General features: G+C 40.5%; 1 protein-coding gene across 1 annotated transcript in view; it reads left to right on the top strand.

Moving 5' to 3' along the window:
- LOC126094802 (uncharacterized) overlaps positions 1–26,744 on the top strand; it is a 54,505-nt gene that overhangs the window by 13,858 nt on the left and 13,903 nt on the right. Inside the window, exon 3 of the mRNA XM_049909370.1 lies at positions 21,701–21,859. Within this exon, the coding sequence (XP_049765327.1) occupies positions 21,701–21,859 (159 nt within the window). The remainder of the gene's footprint in view (positions 1–21,700; positions 21,860–26,744) is intronic.

A 26,744-nucleotide genomic window follows, 5' to 3' on the forward strand; every position in this document is an offset into this window, starting at 1 on the left:
ATTTTTTATTCAGTAATTCATTTCCTCTCCTACAGGCCTATTCAAAATGTATTACAGTGTACCATTTACTGAAACACAAAATTATTAATTACATAATACAACACAGACTTTGAGCCTGGGATCACAAACTCGTCCACTTTCTGGAGTTGTCAGAAAACAAATGCAAACAAGGTAAAAACATAACACAAAATTGACTTTGACTTTCCTGTACCATGGCCCAGGAGTAGAACATTCAAAGGTTTTCAAAGTGTTGACCCAGGACATTGATTCACTGGTGCCCTCATTGAATGAAAGAATTATTTACTGCTTCCAGTGTTCCCTGCTGAAGAGAATTACAAACAAGCATGATACACTCCTGCATGTCCTCTGGAGTTGTTGGAATATCACGATAGATAATGTCTTTAATGCACCCCCAAAGAAAAAAGTCCAGAGGATTTAAATTAGGAGACCTAGGAGACCAAGTAACTGTTCCTCCTTGACCAATCCATCTGGCAGGATACCTTCGGTTTACGACACAATGTGCACGCAAGGCATTATGTGCTGGACATCCATAGTGTTGATACCACAGGAGCATTCTGGTTCTTAGCGGCACTTCATCCAGAAGAGGAGGAAGAATTCATCTGAAGAAGTTGGCACACACTGTGCTGTTTAGACTACCATTGATGAAATAAGGGCCAATAATTGTAGTACCAAGGATCTCACACAAGACGTTAACTCTCCACTGACGCTGATGTTCCACCTGTCTAAGCCATTGTGGGTTGTCACTGGACCAATAATGCATGTTCCTTGATTTTACCTGTCCTTTGTTTGAGAACAAACATTCATTGGTAAACAGAACATTGGAGAAGTAGTTCGGGTTGGTGAGGATTTGCTGCTGTGCCCACTGACAGAACTGTACACGATTCTGGAAATCATTCCCATACCATTCTTGATGTAGGTGTACATGGTAAGGATGGAACCAGTGACAAGTAAGAATATGATGTACGCTGGGTTTAGGAATGCCAATCTCTTTGTTCAAGCTGTCGTGTGATCACATGTGGATTCATAGCAACAGAAGCGAGAACAGTAATTTCGGCAGCTTCATCTGTGCAAGTGCTACAACGATTGCGTTGTCATGGGTTGAAACTTCCTGTTTCCTGAAGTGTCACAACAAGATGAGAAAACATCCATTGGGAAGATGGTTTCTTGTCAGGATATCGCTCTCTGTACAGTCCTGCTGCCTGAGTAGCATTTTGCCTACCTTCAACAACAACAACAATAAAAGAAACATCTACATCTACATTCATACTCCGCAATCCACCATACAGTGCATGGTGGAGGGTACCTCGTACCACAACTAGCATCTTCTCTCCCTGTTCCACTCCCAAACAGAACGAGGGAAAAATGACCGCCTATATGCCTCTGTACGAGCCCTAATCTCTCTTATCTTATCTTTGTGGTCTTTCCACAAAATGTAAGTTGGCGGCAGTAAAATTGTACTGCAGTCAGCCTCAGATGCTGGTTCTCTAAATTTCCTCAGTAGTGATTCAGGAAAAGAACGCCTCCTTTCCTCTAGAGACTCCCATCTGAGTTCCTGAAGCATGATGATGAAACCTTCCAGTAACAAATCTAGCAGCCTGCCTCTGAATTGCTTCTATGTCCTCCCTCAATCTGACCTGATAGGGATCCCGAACGCTCAAGCAGTATTCAAGAATAGGTCGTATTAGTGTTTTATAAGTGGTCTCATTTACAGATGAACCACATATTCCCAAAATTCTACCAATGAACTGAAGACGACTATCCGCCTTCCCCACAACTGCTGTTACATGCTTGTCCCACTTCATATCGCTCTGCAATGTTACGCCCAAATATTTAATCGACATGACTGTGTCAAGCGCTACACTACTAATGGAGTATTCAAACATTACGGGATTCTTTTTCCTATTCATCTGCATTAATTTACCTTTATCTATATTTAGAGTTAGTTGCCATTCTTTACACCAATCACAAATCCTGTCCAAGTCATCTTGTATCCTCCTACAGTCACTCAACGATAACACCTTCCCGTACACCACAGCATCATCAGCAAACAGCCACACATTGCTGTCCACCCTATCCAAAAGATCATTTATGTAGATAGAAAACAACAGCGGACCTACCACACTTCCCTGGGGCACTCCAGATGGTACCCTCACCTCTGATGAACACTCACCATTGAGGACAACGTACTGGGTTCTATTACTTAAGAAGTCTTCAAGCCACTCACATACTTGGGAACCAATCCCATATGCTCGTACCTTAGTTAGGAGTCTGCAGTGGGGCACCGAGTCAAACGCTTTCCGGAAGTCAAGGAATATGGCATCCGTCTGATACCCTTCATCCATGGTTCGCAAGATATCATGTGAAAAAAGGGCGAGTTGTGTTTCGCAGGAGCTATGCTTTCTAAAGCCGTGCTGATGCATGGACAGAAACTTCTCTGTCTCAAGGAAATTCATTATATTTGAACTGAGAATATGTTTGAGAATCCTGTAACAAACCAATGTTAAGGATATTGGTCTGTAATTTTGAGGATCCGTCCTTCTACGCTTCTTATATACAGGCGTCACCTGCACTTTTTTCCAGATGCCCGGGACTTTACGTTGGGCAAGAGATTCGCAATAAATGCTAGCTAAGTAAGGAGCCAATGCAGTAGAGTACTCTCTATAAAACCAAATTGGAATCCCATCAGGACCTGGTGATTTATTTATTTTCAACCTATACAGCTGCTTCACAACCCCAGGGATGTCTATCATTATGTCCTCCATACGGGAATCTGTACGAGACTCAATTGGCGGTATGTTTGTATGATCCTCCTGCATGAAAGATTTCTCAAATGCTAATATTTAAAATTTCAGCTTTTGTTCTGCTGTCTTCCGTTGCCAGGCCAGGATTTCCTTGGGTTTTCAGCAAGATCTTTTGCTAAGGTATGACAGTGGTAGTGGTTGAATGCTTCGCGCATTGCTCTTTTTACAGCAGCATGAATCTCTACTAACTTTTCCTTGTCCTCACTCTCCCGATCTTTCTTGTACCACAAGTACAACTGCCTTTGCTTCCTGAGCATTCTCTGAATTGCGCTGTTAAACCACGGTGGGTCTTTTCGGTCCATAACCCACTTTTTCAGCACATACTTGTCCAATGTGTGATTTACAATGTGTTTAAAATTTGCCCATAATTCTTCCACGTCCATTGTACCAGAAGTAAATGAAGTCGATTCATTTACTAAGTGGGATGCTAACAACTGCTTATCTGCTCTTTCTAGTAAGAATACTCTCCTAGCCTTCTTGACCAACTTTTTAACTTTCATAACCATAGTCACAATGATATCATGATCACTAATCCCTGTCTCAACACTGACACTGTCGATGAGGTCTGGTCTGTTCATGGCTACCAGATCTAAAATATTTCCATTATGCGTTGGCTGTTGATTTAGCTGCTCAGGACAGTTTTCGGATAATGTATTCAAAAGTAATTCACACAATGGCTTGTCTGTACCACATGTAATGAATCCATAGACATCCCAGTCTATACTAGGTAGGTTGAAGTTGCTTCCGACTAATATAGCATGATCCGGGTACTTCTGCAATACAGAGTGTAGACTCCCTTTGAATGATTCTAGAACTGTCATGGTGGAACCTGGTGGCCAGTAATAACACCCCACAATTAACTTTATTTCCGCTAGCCCTGTTAAACATGTCCAGATAACTTCACAATCACACTCTACTTCGACCTCAGTAGACACAATATTTTTGTCAACTGCAATGAAGACACCACCTCCTATGGTGTCTAATATGTCTTTCCGATACACGTTCCAACCCTCACTAAATATTTCAGAACTTCCTATCTCAGGGTTCAGCCAGGTCTCAGTCCCGAGAGTAATTTGCACGCCACACGCTTCCTGGAGGGCAGTAAATTCAGGAACTTTATTCCGAACACTCTGAAAATTCACTGCTAATATCTTGATAGCTGAAGTGTCTTTACACTGAGCACGTCCTGATTTCCCTGCCTGCTCATCGACTGGTGAGTGTTCATCAGGACACCTCGCACTACTGCCTAGCCTAAAAAACCCCCATGTGCACTCCACAAGTACTCTGCTACCCGAGTAGCTGCTTCCTTTGTTTAGTGCACCCCTGACCTATCTAGGGGCATCCTACAATTCCCCACTGAAATATGTAGCATTCCGGCTGAAGTCCCCCAATTGAAATATATAGCATCCCGGCTACAGTCCACAATTGAAATATTGTTTCCCCGGCTGAGACACAAGTTAAAAATATGCTCACTATTTTTTTTATTTACTTAAATTTGCCATATTTCGTGACAGTACCTTTTCGGTTAGACGTTTACACGGCGATATTAGTCTTGGCTTCAGTTGTCTAAGTATGATTCCACAATGCATCTTTGTTGGTTGCAGAATTGACGTGGTTCAACGTGTTTCTCTCATTTTGGTGTTTCAAATACAGTTTCTTCAAATGTAGTTTCTTCTTTTTAGTTAATACAAAAATAATAGTAACATAATTCAAAATTATTTATGACGGCGACCTTCACATTGTTCTTCCATCAACACACACCAAGAGTTAGCTGCCGACTGACTATAGTCAAAGACGACTCCAACGTCAAAGATATTTTACACAATTCACATGTTTCCACTTGTAATCAGTCTCTTTGCTATTCTTCGATACATTTTCTAATAGTAATCAATATGCTTTTACTCTCAAAAACAGAAGTAAATTAACATATAATAAGACAAATTATAATAAATCCTGACAAAAATATAAGAAAATATTTACAATTCGGTATCGACAAATACGGTAAAAAAAATAACATCTCCCAGATCCATTACAACTGCTCCCCAGGGCTTTTGTTGTTATGGACATATACAACAAAATCCCGACCACACTCAGTAATGGATCTGTATTACACAATTAGTACATTAATGATGCAGTCTGATAACCTCTTCCAAATTTGGACTCTTTGAATCTGTGGACTTGTTACTGGCTGTTGTTGCAATGATACTTCCCCATCAATCCCATACACAAAAATTTCAAGTAAAGAAATTATTTAACATGACAAATATACATGGTATAAAACATACATGAGAAATATTCTAACATACAGCATACAGATTGAAAATAATAGAAAGGTAAAACTCATTTCCAAGAATAAGATTCAATTTTTTTTAAAATATTAATGTTAATTTCATTATGTTTACATATTGTACAGTAAAAATGATACTGGACATATATAGTGTAATGTGTTTTTCTCTATATTTGCCTTATATATATATATATATATATATATATATATATATATATATAGAGAGAGAGAGAGAGAGAGAGAGAGAGAGAGAGAGAGAGAGAGAGAGAGTTATAATAGAACGAAACATTCCACGAAGGAAAAATATACCTAAAAACAAAGATGATGTGACTTACCAAATGAAAGTGCTGGCAGGTCGACAGACACACAAACGAACACAAACATACACACAAAATCCAAGCTTTCGCAACAAACTGTTGCCTCATCAGGAAAGAGGGAAGGAGAGGGAAAGACGAAAGGATGTGGGTTTTAAGGGAGAGGGTAAGGAGTCATTCCAGTCCCGGGAGCGGAAAGACTTACCTTAGGGGGAAAAAAGGACGGGTATACACTCGCACACACACACATATCCATCCACACATATACAGACACAAGCAGACATATTTAAAGACAAAGAGTTTGGCCAGAGATGTCAGTCGAGGCAGAAGTGCAGAGGCAAAGATGTTGATGAATGACAGGTGAGGTATGAGTGGCGGAAATTTGAAATTAGCGGAGATTGAGGCCTGGTGGATAACGGGAAGAGAGGGTATATTGAAGAGCAAGTTCCCATCTCCGGAGTTCGGATAGGTTGGTGTTAGTAGGAAGTATCCAGATAACCCGGACGGTGTAACACTGCGCCAAGATGTGCTGGTCGTGCACCAAGGCATGTTTAGCCACAGGGTGATCCTCATTACCAACAAACACTGTCTGCCTGTGTCCATTCATGCGAATGGACAGTTTGTTGCTGGTCATTCCCACATAGAATGCATCACAGTGTAGGCAGGTCAGTTGGTAGATCACGTGGGTGCTTTCACACGTGGCTCTGCCTTTGATTGTGTACACCTTCCGGGTTACAGGACTGGAGTAGGTGGTGGTGGGAGGGTGCATGGGACAGGTTTTACACCGGGGGCGGTTACAAGGGTAGGAGCCAGAGGGTAGGGAAGGTGGTTTGGGGATTTCATAGGGATGAACTAAGAGGTTACGAAGGTTAGGTGGACGGCGGAAAGACACTCTTGGTGGAGTGGGGAGGATTTCATGAAGGATGGATCTCATTTCAAGGCAGGATTTGAGGAAGTCGTATCCCTGCTGGAGAGCACTTTTGTGGTTCTTCTGTGAGAGGTTCTGGGTTTGAGAGGATGAGGAAGTGGCTCTGGTTATTTGCTTCTGTACCAGGTCGGGAGGGTAGTTGCCTAGGTCTTCGTGGCAAACGAATCTGCTCCAGTCCAGAATCCCTGAAGCATTACACCAACAACCTGACAACAGCTTTCGCATCCCGCAACTACCCTCCCGACCTGGTACAGAAGCAAATAACCAGAGCCACTTCCTCATCCTCTCAAACCCAGAACCTCTCACAGAAGAACCACAAAAGTGCTCTCCAGCAGGGATACGACTTCCTCAAATCCTGCCTTGAAATGAGATCCATCCTTCATGAAATCCTCCCCACTCCACCAAGAGTGTCTTTCCGCCGTCCACCTAACCTTCGTAACCTCTTAGTTCATCCCTATGAAATCCCCAAACCACCTTCCCTACCCTCTGGCTCCTACCCTTGTAACCGCCCCCGGTGTAAAACCTGTCCCATGCACCCTCCCACCACCACCTACTCCAGTCCTGTAACCCGGAAGGTGTACACAATCAAAGGCAGAGCCACGTGTGAAAGCACCCACGTGATCTACCAACTGACCTGCCTACACTGTGAAGCGTTCTATGTGGGAATGACCAGCAACAAACTGTCCATTCGCATGAATGGACACAGGCAGACAGTGTTTGTTGGTAATGAGGATCACCCTGTGGCTAAACATGCCTTGGTGCACGACCAGCACATCTTGGCGCAGTGTTACACCGTCCGGGTTATCTGGATACTTCCTACTAACACCAACCTATCCGAACTCCGGAGATGGGAACTTGCTCTTCAATATACCCTCTCTTCCCGTTATCCACCAGGCCTCAATCTCCGCTAATTTCAAATTTCCGCCACTCATACCTCACCTGTCATTCATCAACATCTTTGCCTCTGCACTTCTGCCTCGACTGACATCTCTGGCCAAACTCTTTGTCTTTAAATATGTCTGCTTGTGTCTGTATATGTGTGGATGGATATGTGTGTGTGTGCGAGTGTATACCCGTCCTTTTTTCCCCCTAAGGTAAGTCTTTCCGCTCCCGGGACTGGAATGACTCCTTACCCTCTCCCTTAAAACCCACATCCTTTCGTCTTTCCCTCTCCTTCCCTCTTTCCTGATGAGGCAACAGTTTGTTGCGAAAGCTTGGATTTTGTGTGTATGTTTGTGTTCGTTTGTGTGTCTGTCGACCTGCCAGCACTTTCATTTGGTAAGTCACATCATCTTTGTTTTTAGGTATATATATATATATATATATATATATATATATATATATATATATATATATATATATATATATATATATATATATTTTTTTAACTTCTGATTTTTTTTTAAATTTTTATATTTTTTATTAGTCATGGTTTTTTTTTTGTTTTTTGTATTTTTTTTGCTTATGATTTTCTTCTTTTAGTACAGCTAAAGATACATCAGTATTATCTAAATTTTTTGCAATTATTTATGTACACTTTCTTCTCTACTACAATATTACTACAAGTCACATTCTTGTGAAGAGTACTTTTGCTCCCCACAACATCAGTATAAACAACAATAAACTGCTCATATATCATGAGGCTTTATCTAAAATTGGTTTTGAAACTTATACCTTTGCACGCATGTCCTCACATGCATGCCTTCACCCACAGAGAAGACTTAGCTTCCAAAAATTAGAAAAATTCAGAAATGCTCACTATGGAGACTTTTTTTTTTGTAAAAAAGTAAAAATAAATCTTTCTCTCATTTTTTGTTACAACAGTGTTTTTTCATCAGTTTCAATTAACATGTGACTTCAAATTATTAATTTATACATGCAAATATACATACTTGGTTGTACAGGTCGTTTTGTTCTAACAAGCATATTCCAGTGGAGGACTTGTGCTTTAGATGAAAATAGGTTATTTAAATTTTGAAATTATGATTTCTGTTTATACAATTCTACTCTATCATATTTTTTCGAAACTACTACTAGAGGATTATTATATGCACTGATACTCCTTTCTATTACATTACATCCTTCCATCTTTTTCAGCTCTTTCTCAACAGCAGGTCTTTTTGATATTGCAATACTGTATGGTTTTATGAAAAATGGTTCATGAGGTTTTACCTGAAGCTCACACTGATAACCCTTTACCCTTCCAGGTATGTCACTGAAAACATCACTGTATTCCCACAGCAGATTTTCTAACTGTTGTTTTTGCTCCCCAGATAAATTTTGTGTTTCTGAAATTTTCAAATTTACTAAATTCCCAAATTCAACTTCATCAGTATCAAATCTATGAGTTTCAATATTCTCCAATCTATTTTCTTTTAGTAAATTGATACTGTCAAAATTTCCATTACTCTGATCACCAAGTGTGTTCACAAAATTTGTCTGAATGTATTCCCTTTCACTAGTTTCTATCAAAAGTTTTCTTCCAACCCAATCAAATGCTGTATTTACTTTTACTATCCAATTCATACCCAAAAGAAAATCCTCATTAAATTCCTGAATTACAAAACATCCATGTGTGAACAACTTGCCTTCAATTAAAAATGTCACTAAAGCCTGGCTTTTTACCAATTTACTGCTCTTCCCAGTAGCACCTTTTATCTTTACCCCAACAACTGGCATTTCAACATAGTCTTTCCCCACTTTCAATTTCTTGCTTAACCTTTCAGATATTCCCGAGATCTCACTTCCTGTATCAATTAAACATTTACCAATCCATGACCCAATTTGAACTTTTATATAAGGACTGCAAAATTGATCACTGTTCTCAGAACCTGTATCCTCATGTAATAAATCACTTTCAATTTCCCCAAACCTATACTTATCAGAATCATATGGTATATCATTACATGTATTATTTGTCAAAGTTATAAAATTTGCACAAGATACAAAATTGTCATTAGTACTCTCTATTATCTTAAATAGCCAAGAATTTTCATCCAAATCACATTGTATACTATTGAAGTACTTATCCTTCAGTTTTTCAAAAATAAAATATCTCATCTTTTTCCACCACTCAGGACATACAGTTTCACATACATTAATAAGCATCTTTCTAAAGTTCTTGTCAAAAGAAATAGTTTCACTGTTCAGCCATAGATTATTAAGAAATGTGTGTGTGTCATTAGTATCTGTAAAAGTTTCACTTAGGCTAGAAGTTATACATGTGTCATCATTATTTGTGTAGTCAGATTCTTTATCAACAACATCTAAATTCACACTTTTACATACACCCAGCTTGCAACCTTTATTCATCCTGGTAACATCCCTGGGAATTTCTATAATATTCTCACTATTTAATCCATTTTCAACCATGTGTATACCCAACTCCCTATTTAAACTAATGAAACACCTTTCTTCAACATTATCATCAATACCATTACCATCATAATCATCTTTATCATCAACATCATTATCATTATACATATTCAGGTCATACACATTCAAATTATCCCCCAAAATATTATTTCCCCTTTCTAAAGTTACCAGATCCCTTTCACCAATATTTTCATTCTCACAGCATGCATTCTCTCTTTCATTCACACACATCTCTGAACTACTACAAATTACATCATCTGACAAAGTGTTGTTCTTTTCTGCCCAAGTGTAAAACTCTGTTAAATTAAATGAATCACAATTACTTTTATCTACTGTATGTTCTTGTGTACTGAAAATTTTATCTTTATCAATATCATCATTATTTTCCTCTTGAAATTTTTTCAATAAGTAACAACTAATGACCTCATGTGATAGCTTAGGTTTGGAAATGTCATGTTTGGGTTTATGATAGTCACATCCATTGGTCCTTTCATCATGCTCACCTTCTGCCTCAACCTTGCGGACCTTCAAGGGGGCGTCTACTCGTTTTTTGTTTCCTGAATTACAACTTGTTCCTGCTTGAACTGCTGATTGTGGTTCTGCCAATGTCTCTGATCAACATTTCTGTTCCCATTCCTATGCCAAACATTACCTGATTGTTGGTAGTTTCTATTGTACTGATCTCTAACAAAATTTCTGTGATTTTGATCCCTAAAGTGTTCTCTATTTTGTTGATTATTAACGCGAAAATGTTGTTCTTGTTTTGGATAAAAATTATGGTCCTTCTTTTCAAAATTGTTATATCCCCCTGTATTTTGACTGACGCCATGATAATTGTTTTGTTCCCTTTTTTGAAAGTTGTCATTTCCCCAATTTTGACCATTACCTTTCAGAGTAAACCCACTGTGTGTTCGTGTTGTTATCCTATCCAACTTATCAATATAATTGAGAAACTGCTCTACATTACTATCAGGACAATGAACTAAACTCAACTGCATTGCTGATGGCAATCTTCTCTTTAAGGTATCAATTTTGATCAAGTCATCCAAAGGTTTTGTTAAATGAATAAGTTTTTGAAGTTCACTTTTGCAAAATTGTTTCATGCTCCCATCTGATTCTCTATAGTTTCGCCCATTCAAAAATTCACTTTTGATTCTAGTTTGTTTAAGATCATCCCAAAAATTTTCCAGGAATTTTGATTCAAATTCTGAAAAGATCATCCCCAAAGTTACAATCTGGTTTGCCCAAGTCAAAGCTTCCCCTTCCAAGAATTTTTTCACAAATTTAATTTTTATCTCATCTGTTGAGTGAGGTAAAAAACAATCCTTACAATACTGCATAAAATCAACGGGATGTAAGGGTCCATCTACCGAAAAGTGCTTCACTGGAATATTAGATACAAGATTACATGTGTTGACATTGTAATTTTTGCTTTGAAATTCAATGTTAAAACTTTCAATTTTTTCGCTGAGTTCTTTGACAGATTTTTTGTTTTCTGAATCACTGCATTCTACTTTTTCTTCTAGAGTAACCAAACGATTGTCAGTTTTTTGTTCTACATTTTTTACTAAAACTTTTGTATTCTCATCCAAATTTTTAATATCCCCTTTTATCTCATTAAAATCCATTAAATTTCTTTCCCTATCTACCAGTAACTCATTTTTTACAGTATTAATTTCACCGCTCAATTTAGCATCAATTTCATTTACTTTTGCTTCCACAGATTCAATTTTTTCCTCAACACTGCCAACTCTGTTTGAAAGCTCACCCACTTGGGTATTGACTGCTTGGACTTGCAACAAAATGTTATCAATTTTTTCATCCCAGTAAGTCTTATTGTCGTCAACTGATTGTTTAATTTCTTTCGTGAAATTTACAAGAAAACTTGTTAAATCAAATTGGTCGGTTCTTTCTCTTTCATTTGACCTGTCCTGATGTTCGAAGTCTATTAAATTACTACTTTCTACTTTAGGCACAATACTCTCGAAAATCTCATAAGTCATTGTGAAGAACAAAAATTTATACACAACAATATAAAACAAGATAAAAATATTGTTTTAACAAAATACGAGGGTTTCGTCACTTAATCTGGAACACTCTTCTACTGTTGCAAAACCACGTTTTCCATCCATGTGATTGTTGACCAAAATTCTTGAAGTATTTTCTTCTGTCGAAAATTATATTTTTTGCCGAAACATTTCTTCTCCAAAACTTTTACTTCCCGATGAACACAAATACTGTAACACACATTCTGAAGAAACTGGTATTAACACACAAAAATTTTCTTCCTCATAGCACTATTGAAGATCTCGTGAACACAATATCCTGGCTGACGCCCCCAATTGAAATACGGCAATCCCGGCTGAGCCCCCAATTGAAATATGTAGCATCCCGGCTGAAGTCCCCCAATTGAAATATATAGCATCCCGGCTACAGTCCACAATTGAAATATTGTTTCCCCGGCTGAGACACAAGTTAAAAATATGCTCACTATTTTTTTTATTTACTTAAATTTGCCATATTTCGTGACAGTACCTTTTCGGTTAGACGTTTACACGGCGATATTAGTCTTGGCTTCAGTTGTCTAAGTATGATTCCACAATGCATCTTTGTTGGTTGCAGAATTGACGTGGTTCAACGTGTTTCTCTCATTTTGGTGTTTCAAATACAGTTTCTTCAAATGTAATTTCTTCTTTTTAGTTAATACAAAAATAATAGTAACATAATTCAAAATTATTTATGACAGCGACCTTCACATTGTTCTTCCGTCAACACACACCAAGAGTTAGCTGCCAACCTTAAGCTGCCGACTGACTATAGTCAAAGACGACTCCAACGTCAAAGATATTTTACACAATTCACAAGTTTCCACCTGTAATCAGTCTCTTTGCTATTCTTCGATACATTTTCTAATAGTAATCAATATGCTTTTACTCTCAAAAACAGAAGTAAATTAACATATAATAAGACAAATTATAATAAATCCTGACAAAAATATAAGAAAATATTTACAATTCGGTATCGACAAATACAGTAAAAAAAATAACATCTCCCAGATCCATTACACCACCCAATAGCGCAAGTCTAGAAATCTGCAGCCAAGACCGTCACAGAGTTGACGAAGCCTCTGGTTGAGACCCTCCACTCGGCTCCAAACCAAAGGACCCTGATCCACTCTGGGAATGATGCTGCAAATAGAGAGCTCTGCTTGCACCCCGCGTGCGAGGCCAGCGGTCTTCACCAAATCTGCCAGCCGCCTGTACAAACTGAGGATCGCATCAGAACCCAAGCGACAGGCATCATTGGTGCTGACGTGAACAACTACTTGCAGACAGCTGCACCTCATACACTCAATAGCCGCAAGCAAGGCTGCCTCCACATCTTGGATGAGGCCACCCGGTAGACAAACCAAGTGCACATTGGATTTCTTTCCAGCCCTGTACGCTATTTCCCTAAGGGGCTCCATCTTACAGTAATTTCCTGACAACTAGTCTACACAGTAAAATAAACAGGTATAGCTTATTTCTGTGCAGAAGAAAGTAAAAGAAGAAGAAGGAAGAAGAAGAAGAAGAAGAAGAAGAAGAAAAAAGAAACAGAAACTAAACTAAATTACTGTGTATCAGACAACTGCTGCTTTGCTACTGTTTCTGGTGCATCTGCTCAGCTCAGCATCTGCTAGTACACTTCAAGAGAATAAATATTTACCTTTCTTGGATGTTGCAGTAAGAAAGGAGGCTAACTATGCTAAGAAACACAGTTTTTATCAAGAAGATCTTCATAAACCAATAGCTGTATGCAATGAGCTGCAACCATCAGGTGCAGAGGTGTACAGTGCTGATCACTGGTACATAGGGCGCATATCATCTGTGACACAGTGTACAGAACAAAAAAACATCATTTATGAGACATAGTACTTCATAGAGCAACATGTAAGATACAGTGAAGTATAGACTGTGTGTAGCACTCAACAAATTACTGAGCAACAGTAATACAGGTTACAGAACACTTGACTAATACTGTTCCTCTGGTGGCTTGTCAGAACATGCCTGATAGCCTCTGTAAGAGGGACTGTGAACTGTATGGAGGTGTGGTCTCTGAAACTGCACATGTCATGAGTGAAGGTACATCAGTCCTCCCTTCTAAGAGTTAGGAAAACCACACACACACATTAAAACACTAGGCACAGAAAAATACATTGTACAGGAAAAAAGCACTGGTATCCAAAAAGCACTTGTACCATGGAAAAAGGCACTGATCTCAAAAGTCACTGAGATTGAGATTACAAGTCATGGAAAACACCAATGATGGCAATTATGTCCATTTCATTGCCCAACAATGGGGGTTGCTGCAGCATGTGGTGAGCAGTCACTAACATGCAGGGGCGGAAGTGATGAGGAGGCATTTTACCACGTCGTCAACCATCTTGTGAGAGGCTGTAGGGCAGTACCAGGGATGGCATCTCCATAACGATGTTCTTTTCAAGCTCAGTGGTTGGTGCCAGAGGCATCAGTGGGGTGTTGGAGTCAACGGCCATATAGGATCCAGCAACAGAGGTGGCACTGGCTATGGTGTCAGGTGCAACAGGAACTGCACTGGTGATGGCAGTCAAGGAGTGGGGATCTTCCATTCAGCATCCCCCACTGCAGTATGAACGATCTGTCTGTGATATAGGAACAGGTATTGGAGCTGATGGGGGAGGTGGAGCCAGTGGGCCTTCTGGAATGGACCCCACCTTGTGCAGTTGCAGCTGGTGGAAGTGATGGGACATCCACCTGTCAGGGATGGCACAAACCCAGTTTGGCCAACGGCCGAAACCATGAGGCCAGACAGGTGCACCCAGCTGGAGCTGTTATGGAGCCAGTGACGCTGGCAGACGTGGTATTGGATGCAGAAGGTGAAGGAGGGGGGTTCTGTAGTTGGCATCCATATAACAGCTCTGCCAGGCTATTGTCCTCACCAGAGTGAAACAGTACAAACTCAGAAATTGGTCTCAAGCTACCTCAGGGGATCTGCCGGATGTATATCTCTGCATCTGAATTTTAAATGTCCAAACCATGTGTTCAGTCTTACCATTATACTGAGGATGAAATGGTGGAGTTGTGAGATGGCAATCACCTCTAGTCTGACAAAAAGATGCAAATTCTCAAGAAATAAACTGGGGGCCATTGTTTGTAACCACAATATTCCAAAGACGCTCAGTTGCAAAAATCTTAGACAGGGATGAATAGTATCTGCCATGGACATGGACGGACAATGGGACATGTAGGGAAACTTGTAATAGGCATCCACTGCAATGAGCCAATACTGATTTAGGAAAGGCCCAGCAAAACTGACATGTAGATGCTCCCACGTGTGCTGCCACGGGGGAAATAGATGCCTGTCGGGCTGCCTGTTGCTGAATACAGTGAGTGTAAGTGGTCAGAATCCACATAATATCCTCATCTATGACCAGTGAATACACATTCCATTGGGACAGAGCTTTGGTGTGAGAGGCATCCAATGAATGACAAGCAGAAACCGGAGTACATTATATCGTAAGGAAGCAGGAATCGTAACCGGGGGACAGCGTCTTCCATAGCTAACGAAAGAACCCCATCAAACATAGAGAGGTGGTGCTGGAAGGAGAAGTAATTAAGCAAGGGATCCGAGGCATGGCTTGGGGGTTTCTCCAGTCAATCATGCTGCACAAAAGAAAGGACCCGACTAAGTACAGGATCCATGGTAAGGGCTGATGTTCTGGTACTAGTGATGGGAAAACTATCAAGTGCACTCTGGTTCTCAGTATCTAAATAAAAACAAGGTGACTCATTCTGATTGAAGGCCAGGTCCAGCCTGATTGGAAGGCGAGATAAGGCTTGAGGATTGGCATGTTGCACTGTTGGCCAGTAATGGATTTGATAGTGATAACAGGAGAGGAAGAGAGCCCCTGCAGCAAATGATGTGCTGCCTTATCTGGCACAGAAGTTGAATGGTTGAAAAGAGCAACCAATGGCTTGCGATCAGTGATTAAATGGAACTTAGAACCATACAACAAGACATGAAACTTATTGAAGGTGAATACAATCACTAAAGCGCCCTTTTCAATCAGAGAATACCGCTGCTGTGTGGGAGTTAAAGTCTTAGAAGCACAAGCAATGGGTTGTTCAGTGCTACCCACATATTTGTGCACCAGCTCTTGCTAAGAGGCATCTGTAGCCAACACGAGATGCTGACCTGGCTGAAAAGTGGCCAGACACAGGGCAGATTGAAGCTTATATTTAAGTGAAATGAATGCTCAGTCAGCTGGGGATCAGAAAAAGCACATTTTTATGCAAAAGCACACGCAGAGGCTGAGCAACAGTGATTGGGCCTGGCAAAAACTTACGGTAGCACGCAACTTTACCTAGAAATGTCTGCAGTTCCTTAACAGACGTCAGCTGTGCCAAAGCCACAATTGCATCAACATGGTGATGCAATGGCCTGACCCCTGTTTGAGAAACTTCAAAACCTATGTACTCAGTTGTTGGCTGAAAAAATTGAGATTTGGTAAGGCTGCACTTGAGACCTGCAGACTGCGAACAGAAAACAAGGTAGTCTGAGGTGGAAGAACTCAAAACAGTGATGTTGTCAAAGTCATTGATGCTGTGGACCACAGAGGCTATGAGCTGTCCTAAAAAATGCTGAAAAACTGTGGGTGTGCTGGTGATGCCAAAAGGCAAATGCTGATATTGGTATAGGCTGAAAGGTGTGTTGACTACAAGAAGGTGCCTAGTAGCCTCATCCAAGGGGATCTGGAGGTATGTTTCCAACAAAGTAGAGGCCACCTGATAATTTTGTGAGCAACTCACCAGGATGGGGCAAAGGGTAGGTGTCTATTATGGGTGGTACATTAATCGTAACAATGAAGTTGTCGCAGAGGCGAAGCTCACCCATCGGCTTCTTAATGAAGACGAGTGGTGTAGCCCATTCACTGGAGGAAACAGGGTCAATGACATCAAGCAATGTCAAATGGTCTAATTCAGCCTTGACAGAGTCACAAAACATGATAGGCACCTGCTGCGCCCAAAAGAAATGAGAACGGGCTGACTTTTTTATGGTAATGTGGGCCTGAAAACTGGTAATACAGCCAAGACCAGGAGAAAACAAAGATCTTTCTTTATTCATGTCAGAAGTACACTAAAATGAACACACATACAATACATACAAAGAAAACTATACAGTATTCATCCAGAACTGGGCAACTTTGATAGCATTGGGTGCTGCAGATGTTAAGTTCTTCATGCTACAGCTGGTTGGTCATGAGTTACATTTGAAGAGATGCTGGGTTGTCTGCAATTCACCGCATTTGCACAGTGTTGTGAAAGCAATTGAAAGTTCCATTTAAGGAAATTGTCCCTCAATCTTGCGACTTCGGTCCGGAGTCTGTTCGAGGACTTCCAGATGACCCCCTTCTCCATGTGTCCAGGCTGCAGCGATTCTTGTGGTATCATCCAGTTTGACAGGTGTTGGCATCTTTCTTTCCACTTGGTGAGTCAGATAGCCGCAGGGCTGTGAGGTTGTTAGGAAACTATTCCTGGACTTCAGTCTTGGCTTGGCAGGTTGATGTCCAAAGAGCGGATGTCAGGTCACTGTATTTGATTTATGCTTCTCAATGTTAGTGGTGACCTCTCTTCTGATGTTACATGGAGCAATCCTAGCAAGACACTGAACTTTTTCCATGGTGGTTGGCCTTAGACAGCCTGTAATGACCCTACAGCTGTCATTTAAGGCTACATCAACCTTCTTTGCATGTACTGAATTGTACCACACTGGGATAGCATACTCTCCTGCAGAATTGCATAAGGCAAGAGCTGTTGTTCTTAATGTTTGTTGATGAGTACCCCAGTTTGATCCCACCAGTTTCCGAAGAAGGCAGTTTCAGCTTCAGACAATGTTCCTTGTAGGTCAGTGTGTGGTCGAGAGTGACACCCAAATTCCTGGGGTGGGAACAATATTCTAGTGCAACTCCATTCCAGAATATTTCAAGTTTCCTGTCGGCTTGTTTATGTTTCAGATGGCATTAACACACTTACGTTTTCTTAGGATTGGGTGCGAGATGATTCTTTTCATAGTAAGTACCAAGCTGCTGTAGACCATTTGTAAGCATTATCTCTACATCTTCAAACCAATTGCCCTGGGCAGTGAGAGCAAGGTCATCGGTGTATATGAAGCTTTTGTATCCTTGAAGCTGTGGTTGATCATTAGTGTACACTTCCTTGAGGGAGACCGTTCTTTTGAGTTCTCCATTGGCTGTGTTTTCCTTGGAAGTCCATAAAAAAATGTTGATTCTGTAGGAGTGTTGCAATTATCCTCGTCAACGTGTAGTCATTAGTCAGGTTGTAGATTTTGTGCAGTAACACTCTGTGGTTTATGGTGTCAAAGGCCGCCGAAAGGTCAACAATAGCTACACCTGTTATCTTTTTCTGCTCAAAGCCATCTTCTATGAACTGAGAAAAATAAGGATTTGCGAGGTGCAATTCTTTCCTAATCTAAAGCCAGCTTGCTGCGAGATAAGAAGTGGATCAACTACCACAGTTAGGTGGTGAAGAATCATTCTCTCTAGGCTCTTATAGAGATGACAAAGGAGAGATATTGGCCTGAAGTTCTTTGGATCCATTGGTGACTTTCCAGGTTTTAGTATTGCAATCATGTGTGCCATGTGCCATAATTTTGGGATCTTGAAAGAAACAAAGATGAAAACACAGAGCAGAGGGACTCTAGATGCTGACACATAACTTGATCTAACACCAAATTTATCTCATCAGCAATGGAGAAACGGAAAGCATTACATGCATTTAAGCCGAACAGGTCTGCAGTAGGGAAATGATTCACAAGGAAGGTGAGAGGATGAACAACATATTTGTATGAGAGAGGAGTGGTGAACAGATCTAGGATTGGAATCTGCTGTTTATTGTAGCTAATCAACTTCCATGAAACCCGTGTGAGGGGAAGGCAGCCAAAGTCCATGTACATTTGTGCATTTACTAAAGTCACTGCAGCTCCTATGTCCACTTACATTTTTAGCAGTTTATTAAACACATGCAAATTGATAAACAATTTATTCAGGGGGACAGTCATTGTAGAGATAGAGTTTATGTCCATTGGTATTATTGTGTCTGCCACATTTGAAGAGGAGTTGCACACTGATGAAATGTGGCCTTTCTTTTGACATATTGTGCAAACAGCCAAATGCTTAGGGGACACAGCATGCTCATGTTGGACAAAGCAGTATGGGTGAGATGGTAGGGGGCATGCGGCCACTGCTGTGACACGGCCTGTTGTGCTGTGGATGTAACCGATGCTGCCCCATGCGGCACTGAGGCAAAGACTGTACTGCTGCAACAGCTTCCCTATCATTCTGAACACTTGTAGCATGCCTAACAGGGGTTGACTGAGCAATTTCCTGTACCTCTCCACATACAACAATCTGGTCACCTGTGACACATGACACTTCAAAGGATTGTGCTATATTGAGCACATCCATAAGTGTCAGATTCTCACAATGAAATGCTTTTTCACAGACTTCTCTATCTGGGGCCACATGAATAATAACATCACACACTATGTGATCAGTGTAGGACTCGTGGTGGGTACAATGATGGTTCAACCCATATAATTCTACTGCCCAAACTTTTTAAGATTGGCCTGGGCATCTCTAATAATGTTAAAATTCTACATGCATCACAGTGACATGCATTCTGTCACAGTAATAGGTTGAGAGAAACTTGCACATTTCATCAAATGACACCCTGGCTGGTTCTTGCAAAAGCACAAGTTGGCACAACAATTGATAAATGAGCTGTGAAAACTAGGAAAGGAAGTCATACACAGGTTAGCACTGCCCACACAAAAAACTTGGAAATGTTGGCATAACTGTGACTTGTAGGAGTCCCAATCTTCAGTCGGTTCTCCATAGGCCAGAAGGGGTGACATTTGCATTGATGGGAGAGTAACCTGCTGTTGACATGCAGATGTTACCTAATTGAGACTGATGGTGAGAGCCTGCTGTTGTTCTATGAAAGCTTACTGCTGGGCAGTGATACGTTGGAGTATTTCTTCCATCAAATGTTCATCAGGTGACTTAGCACTGACACTAAGACGTGGAGAAAACATAGCCCTCACTCATCGCCAAGTTCACTGTAGCAAGAACAAACTTGATTTATGGAACATAGTATTTTATAGAGCAACACATAAGATGCATTGAAGAACTGGGTGTGCATAGCACTTAACACATTGACTGGACAACAGTAATACAGGTTACAGAATAGACCATGCACTCATTTGCAATCACTTAAATGTTGATGTTTCTTTGGCGGCTCACCAGAGTGCAACAGGAAGTCAATCCATGTGGCCTCTATACGTGGGCCTATGAACTGTATGATGCGTGATCTCTGAAATTATGCACGTCATATGTGAAGGTGCATCACATACAAAGTCTCACAACTAATGTACAACACCTCACAAAAGTGTCCTGTCAAAATGGGTGCATTGGCACAGAGCAGAAGGGCCTTCAAGGATTAAAAATATGCAACAAACCAGACAGAATTGGAAGGAGACAAGAGTCTGGCTTTCTACTTTAAATGGGGCCTCTCTCAGCCAACATCGCAAGTCTGCTTGGGAAATCAAACATCAAAACTGTCTTCCAAACACTGTTGAAGGTGAAAGATATTCTTAGCTCTGTAAGGAACCTCTGAAACTCCACCTACGTGGAATATGTAGCATCCCATGTGAATGTGGCTACCATTGTGTCGTATCGCAAAATGCTATGAGGAACACATTAGATGTGTTTGTCAAGTACACACAGAGAAATCAACAGTGGCAGAGTACAATTTAGATGAAGAATACACTGTATGTTTAATATTGAGAAGACCAAGATGATTTGCCAAATAAGTGGCTATTGGGGAAGCATAATAAAGGAATAAGAGGGACAAATGTTATCAACTAAGAGTGAGATGGAATTCCATGTTAGTGGCCATACACTGAGAGCATGTCCAGCAGAGGCTAGAATGAAAGATAGGTCTAGAAAATCTATGCAGAGGTTAGAGCACAACGTCTGGCTTACCCCTATGCTACTGGCCCACCCTCACCTTTCTTCTCTCATGCCAGCCACCTAAGACCATGGCACCCACAGTCAAACGGAGGGGACATCTGCCCAAGAATATAAATATAAGGACATCCACAGTATCCTGACACTATGCCAGGAACAGATCTGTAAATGGCAAACATGTAGTGATACAGATATCTGTTTTGTAAGAAACATGTAGTTTTTTTCCTAATTGACACATTTTACATCACAATTTATAATAAATATTATCACTGGGATATTTATCTAAACAAATGTAAGTAAGTGTTGTTCTTTGATTTTTAAAGTAACAAAATAACTGCTACCATTATTTTAACACAGACGTGTCTTACTACAGTTGCTGGCAATGGTCAGAATGATGTGGAGCAGCAATACAATTATAACTCCAATCCTAGTACCTGTCTCAAACTAATTATCATGGACAACAAGTGCTTTTTCAAATAATTTGCAACTGTTTGTGGTTTCTTTCAGTAACATTTAATTTCTATTTCTTCTCTTTCTTTTTCTCCAGAGAAAGTAATTGCATGTTAGGTATAAAAATCTCAATAGTGAATGTTTGTTTCGCATTGCCTGCCTATTATCATTGGCCTAGCTTCGACTCTTTCCATTTGGAAAAGCAGGAAGTCATCTTGCTCAGGTAAGGACTGTCCTTGTAGGTGGATCTGGGAACTTGGCAGTGGGCAGTGATTAAAAAAAGACTCTCAATTCCTCTCACACCCTGTATTGTAATAATCTTTATTCCTGGTGTCCTGTTCTTTTTAATTGTAAGAATCGCTCATTCAGTTAACAACATTTATGTGTCTTATACTACTGGAAGACCAATAACAATCATTACTGTACATGGCTTTCATAATACACTACTTTTTTCTGTAGATAGCTGCTAGTACTGCAGAGGAGACTAGACAGACCAATGTCACACTGGTGGCTGCTCTAAGCTGCAGTAATGATACTACGTGGAACTGTTCAGCAGAGGGAAAAATGAGGGTATTGAATTCACTGGATTCGTCATCTGATCCATGGATATATTTTCTGGTATGAATCATCTTTTATTATTTAGTCATTCAGGTTCAGCAAGATTAATATAATTAAGAATTTATGGGGGTTCAGCAACAGTTTCAAAAAGATTTGTTGATAATGGAGGTATTGTGGGCTGTGTTTATACCAACTGCCACCACACTTTTTTATTACTGAAATAACCAGTAGCACTCTATAGTTTCTTACATTGTTGATATTTGTACCTGGAGTTTCCATGTTTGATTTTGTTCAGCATACATAGTATGACATAAAGCTCTTTAACCAGTTGTCAGCAGACATCAAGCACAAAATTGCAAATTATCACTTATTCAATAATAAAGTAAGTAGTAGTAATAATGTACTACTACTTCTACAATTTATCAGAATATTTGCACTGGAGGATGTAAATTCCAGTTAACACTAGTGCTAATATTCAGCATATTACTACTAACTTTTCCATGATACAGGACTTACAGTGACCCCTCAAGTAAGGAAAGTTACATGAGTGGGTAGTGTGGCATGGTAAATAAAACAGTGTCTTGTTATTATAGGAGGTAGAGCAATATCTTTGTTTTCCAGAGTAGCTTCTTTTATACTAACACAAATAATTTTCTGATTTGTAATACATTGAACAGTAATGCAGAAGTAATTCTGTGAATTAAAAATGGGAGTAGATTAGCATTAATTATGATTGGTTGTTATGATACTTCACAGTAGCAGCCTGCAGTAGCTGCTTCTGCCTGGTAATGCAGAACGTTAGCAATTCTTCAGACTTTCCCGGTGACTGTTGACATCTTGAGCTGTTGGGTATTCTGCCGGATATCAGGGTCATCCATGCACGATATTTTGACAGTGTGATTCATTATCTTCATCAGATGCTACCTGAGGCTGCTTGTCAAGTGGAATGCATCCAATATTTGTACATAATGTTTCCCGCCTCCATGGTTGGTTCTCTGCAATGCTCTCACTAGCAGCATCCTTATCCTGGTATTTTATCTTTGGTCCAGTGCACTTCTGCTTGGTTGGGTGCAGTTCTTTGTATTACCTATGTGTTCAGCTCCTGCTAGAAGCATCCTGCAACATTCCATCTTCAATCCGGTGCCCCTGGTAGACTGTTGGGGATTTGTTCCCCATGTCCACACCCTCAGTTCTTCTTTTTGTGGAGCTCTGCTGGTGCTGTCATTGCATCTTCAGCAACTTCAGTAGGGGCTCCCAGGATCTACTGAGTTGGTACCCAGTGTTGCAATTTGTGAGATTTTCCATCAGCTTTACCTCTACAGGCTCCCTTATAACAATGTCCCGGTATTTGGGTGTCTGTGTCAGAACCATCATTTTATCATAGTTCATGGAATGATTGACTTTCATAGTGCTCAGAAATGACTGAATTAGTTGCCTGCCTTAGTTGGGTGTGTCTTTGATGTTGTCTGAATCTGATATGCACTGTCCGAGTTGTTCGGCTAATGTACAACATGCCACATTGGCATGGCATATTATAAATTCCTGGTTTTCATACTCCCAGGTCATCTTTCACACTTTCCAGTGGTCCTCTTATTTTGGTAGGTGGACAGAACACACACTTAACATTATGCTTCCTGAGAATCCTGCTGATATTGGCAAAAATACATCCCACATAGTGCAGGAATGTCGCAGTTGTTGCCTCTTCATGCTCTTCTTCTAGACTGTGTGGCAGTGTGGTTGGTTGAAGGACCTTCTGAATCTGTATTTGTTCTTGGAGAACATTGATTGTAGATGCACTGTTTCTGTCACCAAACTATCTAGGTCTGACAACGAGTGTGCCCTGTAGACCCTGTCTACAAAATTCCTTTTTCTGTTCTGGCTGGTGACAGCCAGTGGCTTGCAGGTGTAAATCAGTGTGTGTAGGTTTGCTATACACACTGTGGCCAAATTACTCATCTACTCTTCTTTTGACAAGTACATCCAAAAATGGTAACTGACCATCCTTTCCAATTCCATGGTGAACTTAAATAATTGGGGCCGTGTGAGTTAAGATGTTCCAGAAAGTCACTGATTGTCTCCCTGCAATGAGGCCAGATCACAAAGGTATCATCCACACACCTGAAGAAGCATGTGGGTTTCTATCTAGCCATCTCTAATGCCTCTTATGAGAGAGAGGATTCAAGAATATATAATGTCACAGGATGCTTCTAGCAGGGGCGGACGACATGGGGAACACCTAGAACTGCACCAACCTGAAACTGGAACACGGTGCGCAAATGGGTGCACTGGACCCAGTACAAAACACCAGCACTTAGCATGGTGCACTGCACTGAAGAGGGAATGCCTAAGAACATTTCTAGCTGGAACAGACTGCAGAGGGCATGTCTGGAACCACATCGGACCAGAAACAGAATGCCAGTGTGCAGACAGGTGCATCGGACTGAAGAGGGTATGCCTTAAGACACTGCTAGTGGGAGTGGACTGCAGACAGAACACCTGGAACTGACCATGGAAGGGGATGACATACCAGGTGTACCGGTATGAAATGAGCGTTAAGATACAAATGTGTCGATAGGGAACATTTGTTGTGAACAAGCCTTAATTTTTTTTGGTTGGTATGACATCTGTCAAAGATATTTAGTATACGTCAAGTCATGGAACAAACATCATTATATGTTTTCATCGTGTTAACAATGTTGAATTTTGTACCAGGAAGTGATGATTTGCGGAAAGCATTAATTTTTTGTTTTCATTTGCAAAAAAGTGCTGCAGAGTCGCATTGAATGCTTGTCGAGGCATGTGGTGATCATGCTCTATCAGAAGCAACTTGCAAAAGATGGTTTCAGTGGTTCAGAAATAATGATTTTGATGTAAGAAATGAAGAACGTGGAAGAACACCAAAAAAGTTCGAAGACGCAGAATTGCAAGCGATATTGGATGAAGATGATACTTTGAGTCAGAAGCAAATGGCAGCAATGCTAAATGTTGCACACAAACAATTTCTGACCGTTTGAAAGCTATGGGAAAGATCCAAAAGTGTGGAAAATGGGTGCCACGTGAATTGAATGAAAGACTGATGGAAAACCGAAAAACCATTTGTCAAATTTTGCTTCAAAGACATAAAAAAAAGCAGTTTTGCATCAAATTGTTACTGGCAATGAAAAATGGATTTATTTTAAGAATCCTATATGGGAAAAATCATGGGTTAATCCGGAACAACCAGCAACATTGACTGCAAAACCAGATCGATTCGGCAAGAAGACAATGCTCTGTGTTTAGTGGGATCAGAAAGGTGTGGTGTATCATGGGCTTCTAAAACCCAGTCAAACTGTGAATACTAATTGCTACAGACAACAAATGATCAATTTGAACTATGCATTGATCGAAAAAAGACCAAAATGGGCCACAATTTTTTTACATGACAATGCACCTGCACACAAAGCAAAACTGGTTCAAGATACAATAAAAACAGTTGGCTGGGAGCTGCTACCCCACCTGCCATATTCACCAGACTTGGCCCCTTCCAACAATCATTTGTTTTCAGCAATGGGACTCGCATTGGCTGAGGAACACTTTGATTCCTACGAAGAAGTCAAAAATTGGGTGTCTGAATGGTTTGCTTCAAAAGACTAACATTTTTAGTGGTGTGGTGTCCAAAAATTGCCAGAAAGGTGGTCAAAATGTATAGAAAGCAATGGTCAGTACTTTGAATAAAATGTTTTCACTTTTCAGTTCAAAATTAGTGTTTCATTTTCACAAAAAAACACTCATTTCATACCGGTACACCTGGTAGGTGTAAATACTGGACTTGTTCCACATGATGAGCAACCGCAAGTAGCACCTGATGAAGATAATGAGTCGGGCTGTCAAAATAGCACTGATATCCAGTAGACTACCTGACACCTCAAGATGTCAATACATCACTGGGAAAGTCTGAAGAGTTACATTAAGAGACTCTACAGGGAAGAGGCATATCAAACATTCAAGAAGCTGGAGAAGCTTTGACAGAGGAAAGGAAAGGTACCGAGATCTCTCAGTTTCCTGCTGAGATGTCAAGATGGAGAAGTAGTACCAGTTTTTGCCAGGATTAAGCATCACATCAGCAGTGAACAAGTTAACAGATTGGGTGAGTACGGCATTTCAGAGAGAGAGGATTCAATAATATGCACCACAGATGAGATGTGGTAGCCAAGGAGCTTTTGCCCCTTCACCTGGACTGACAGCCTCCTAAGCAGCTGAAGGTTGGGACAGGATAGACATTGGATCTTGATGTCTAGTGAAATGTGCCAACAAAGATGGCTCAACATGATAGTCTGCAAACTTTGACTGAATGAGTATGAAAGCACAGCAGATGGAGGGAACTCACACTGTGCTTAATTTAGGTAGCAAGTTGTTTGATGAAACAAATTTGAAGGTACTCAGCAGGGGTCTCAACTTCACAATGACTCCTAGAAATATGCCCGTTTCAGGTTTCATCAGTAGGATACCTGAAACCTGGGGCAAGTGGCTAACACACTTCCACCAACTGTGGCAGAGGAAATTTGTCAGGTGACCTAAATGGCACTCACCAAGGCAAAGTCTCCAAAATTGAACATCTCAAGTGATGTGAGGCTTTCATCCAAGAGGCTCTGCTAAGACAGCAGTGTTATGATGTTGCCAGAAGACAAAGGTAACTTCACAATGGTTTTGCAATTGATTGTGATTACAATTTCTGAATGACCATGCATACTAATGTTTGGAATGTGACCCTGTGGACAAAATGGACAAGAGGACCATGGCTCTCTTGAAGGAAATTGGCATTCCTGATGAGGTCATTAAACAACTATGAATGAGAGCACCAGTTCCAACTAGACTACATGGGCCGCTGAAAGTACATAAAGAGGGAATGCCACTGTGCCCAATTGTCAGCAACATTGGTGCATCAACAAATCCAAGAGCCAAGATA

Source organism: Schistocerca cancellata, chromosome 8 (genome assembly GCF_023864275.1).
Source record: "Schistocerca cancellata isolate TAMUIC-IGC-003103 chromosome 8, iqSchCanc2.1, whole genome shotgun sequence".
NCBI classification, from domain to species: Eukaryota; Metazoa; Arthropoda; class Insecta; order Orthoptera; family Acrididae; genus Schistocerca; species Schistocerca cancellata.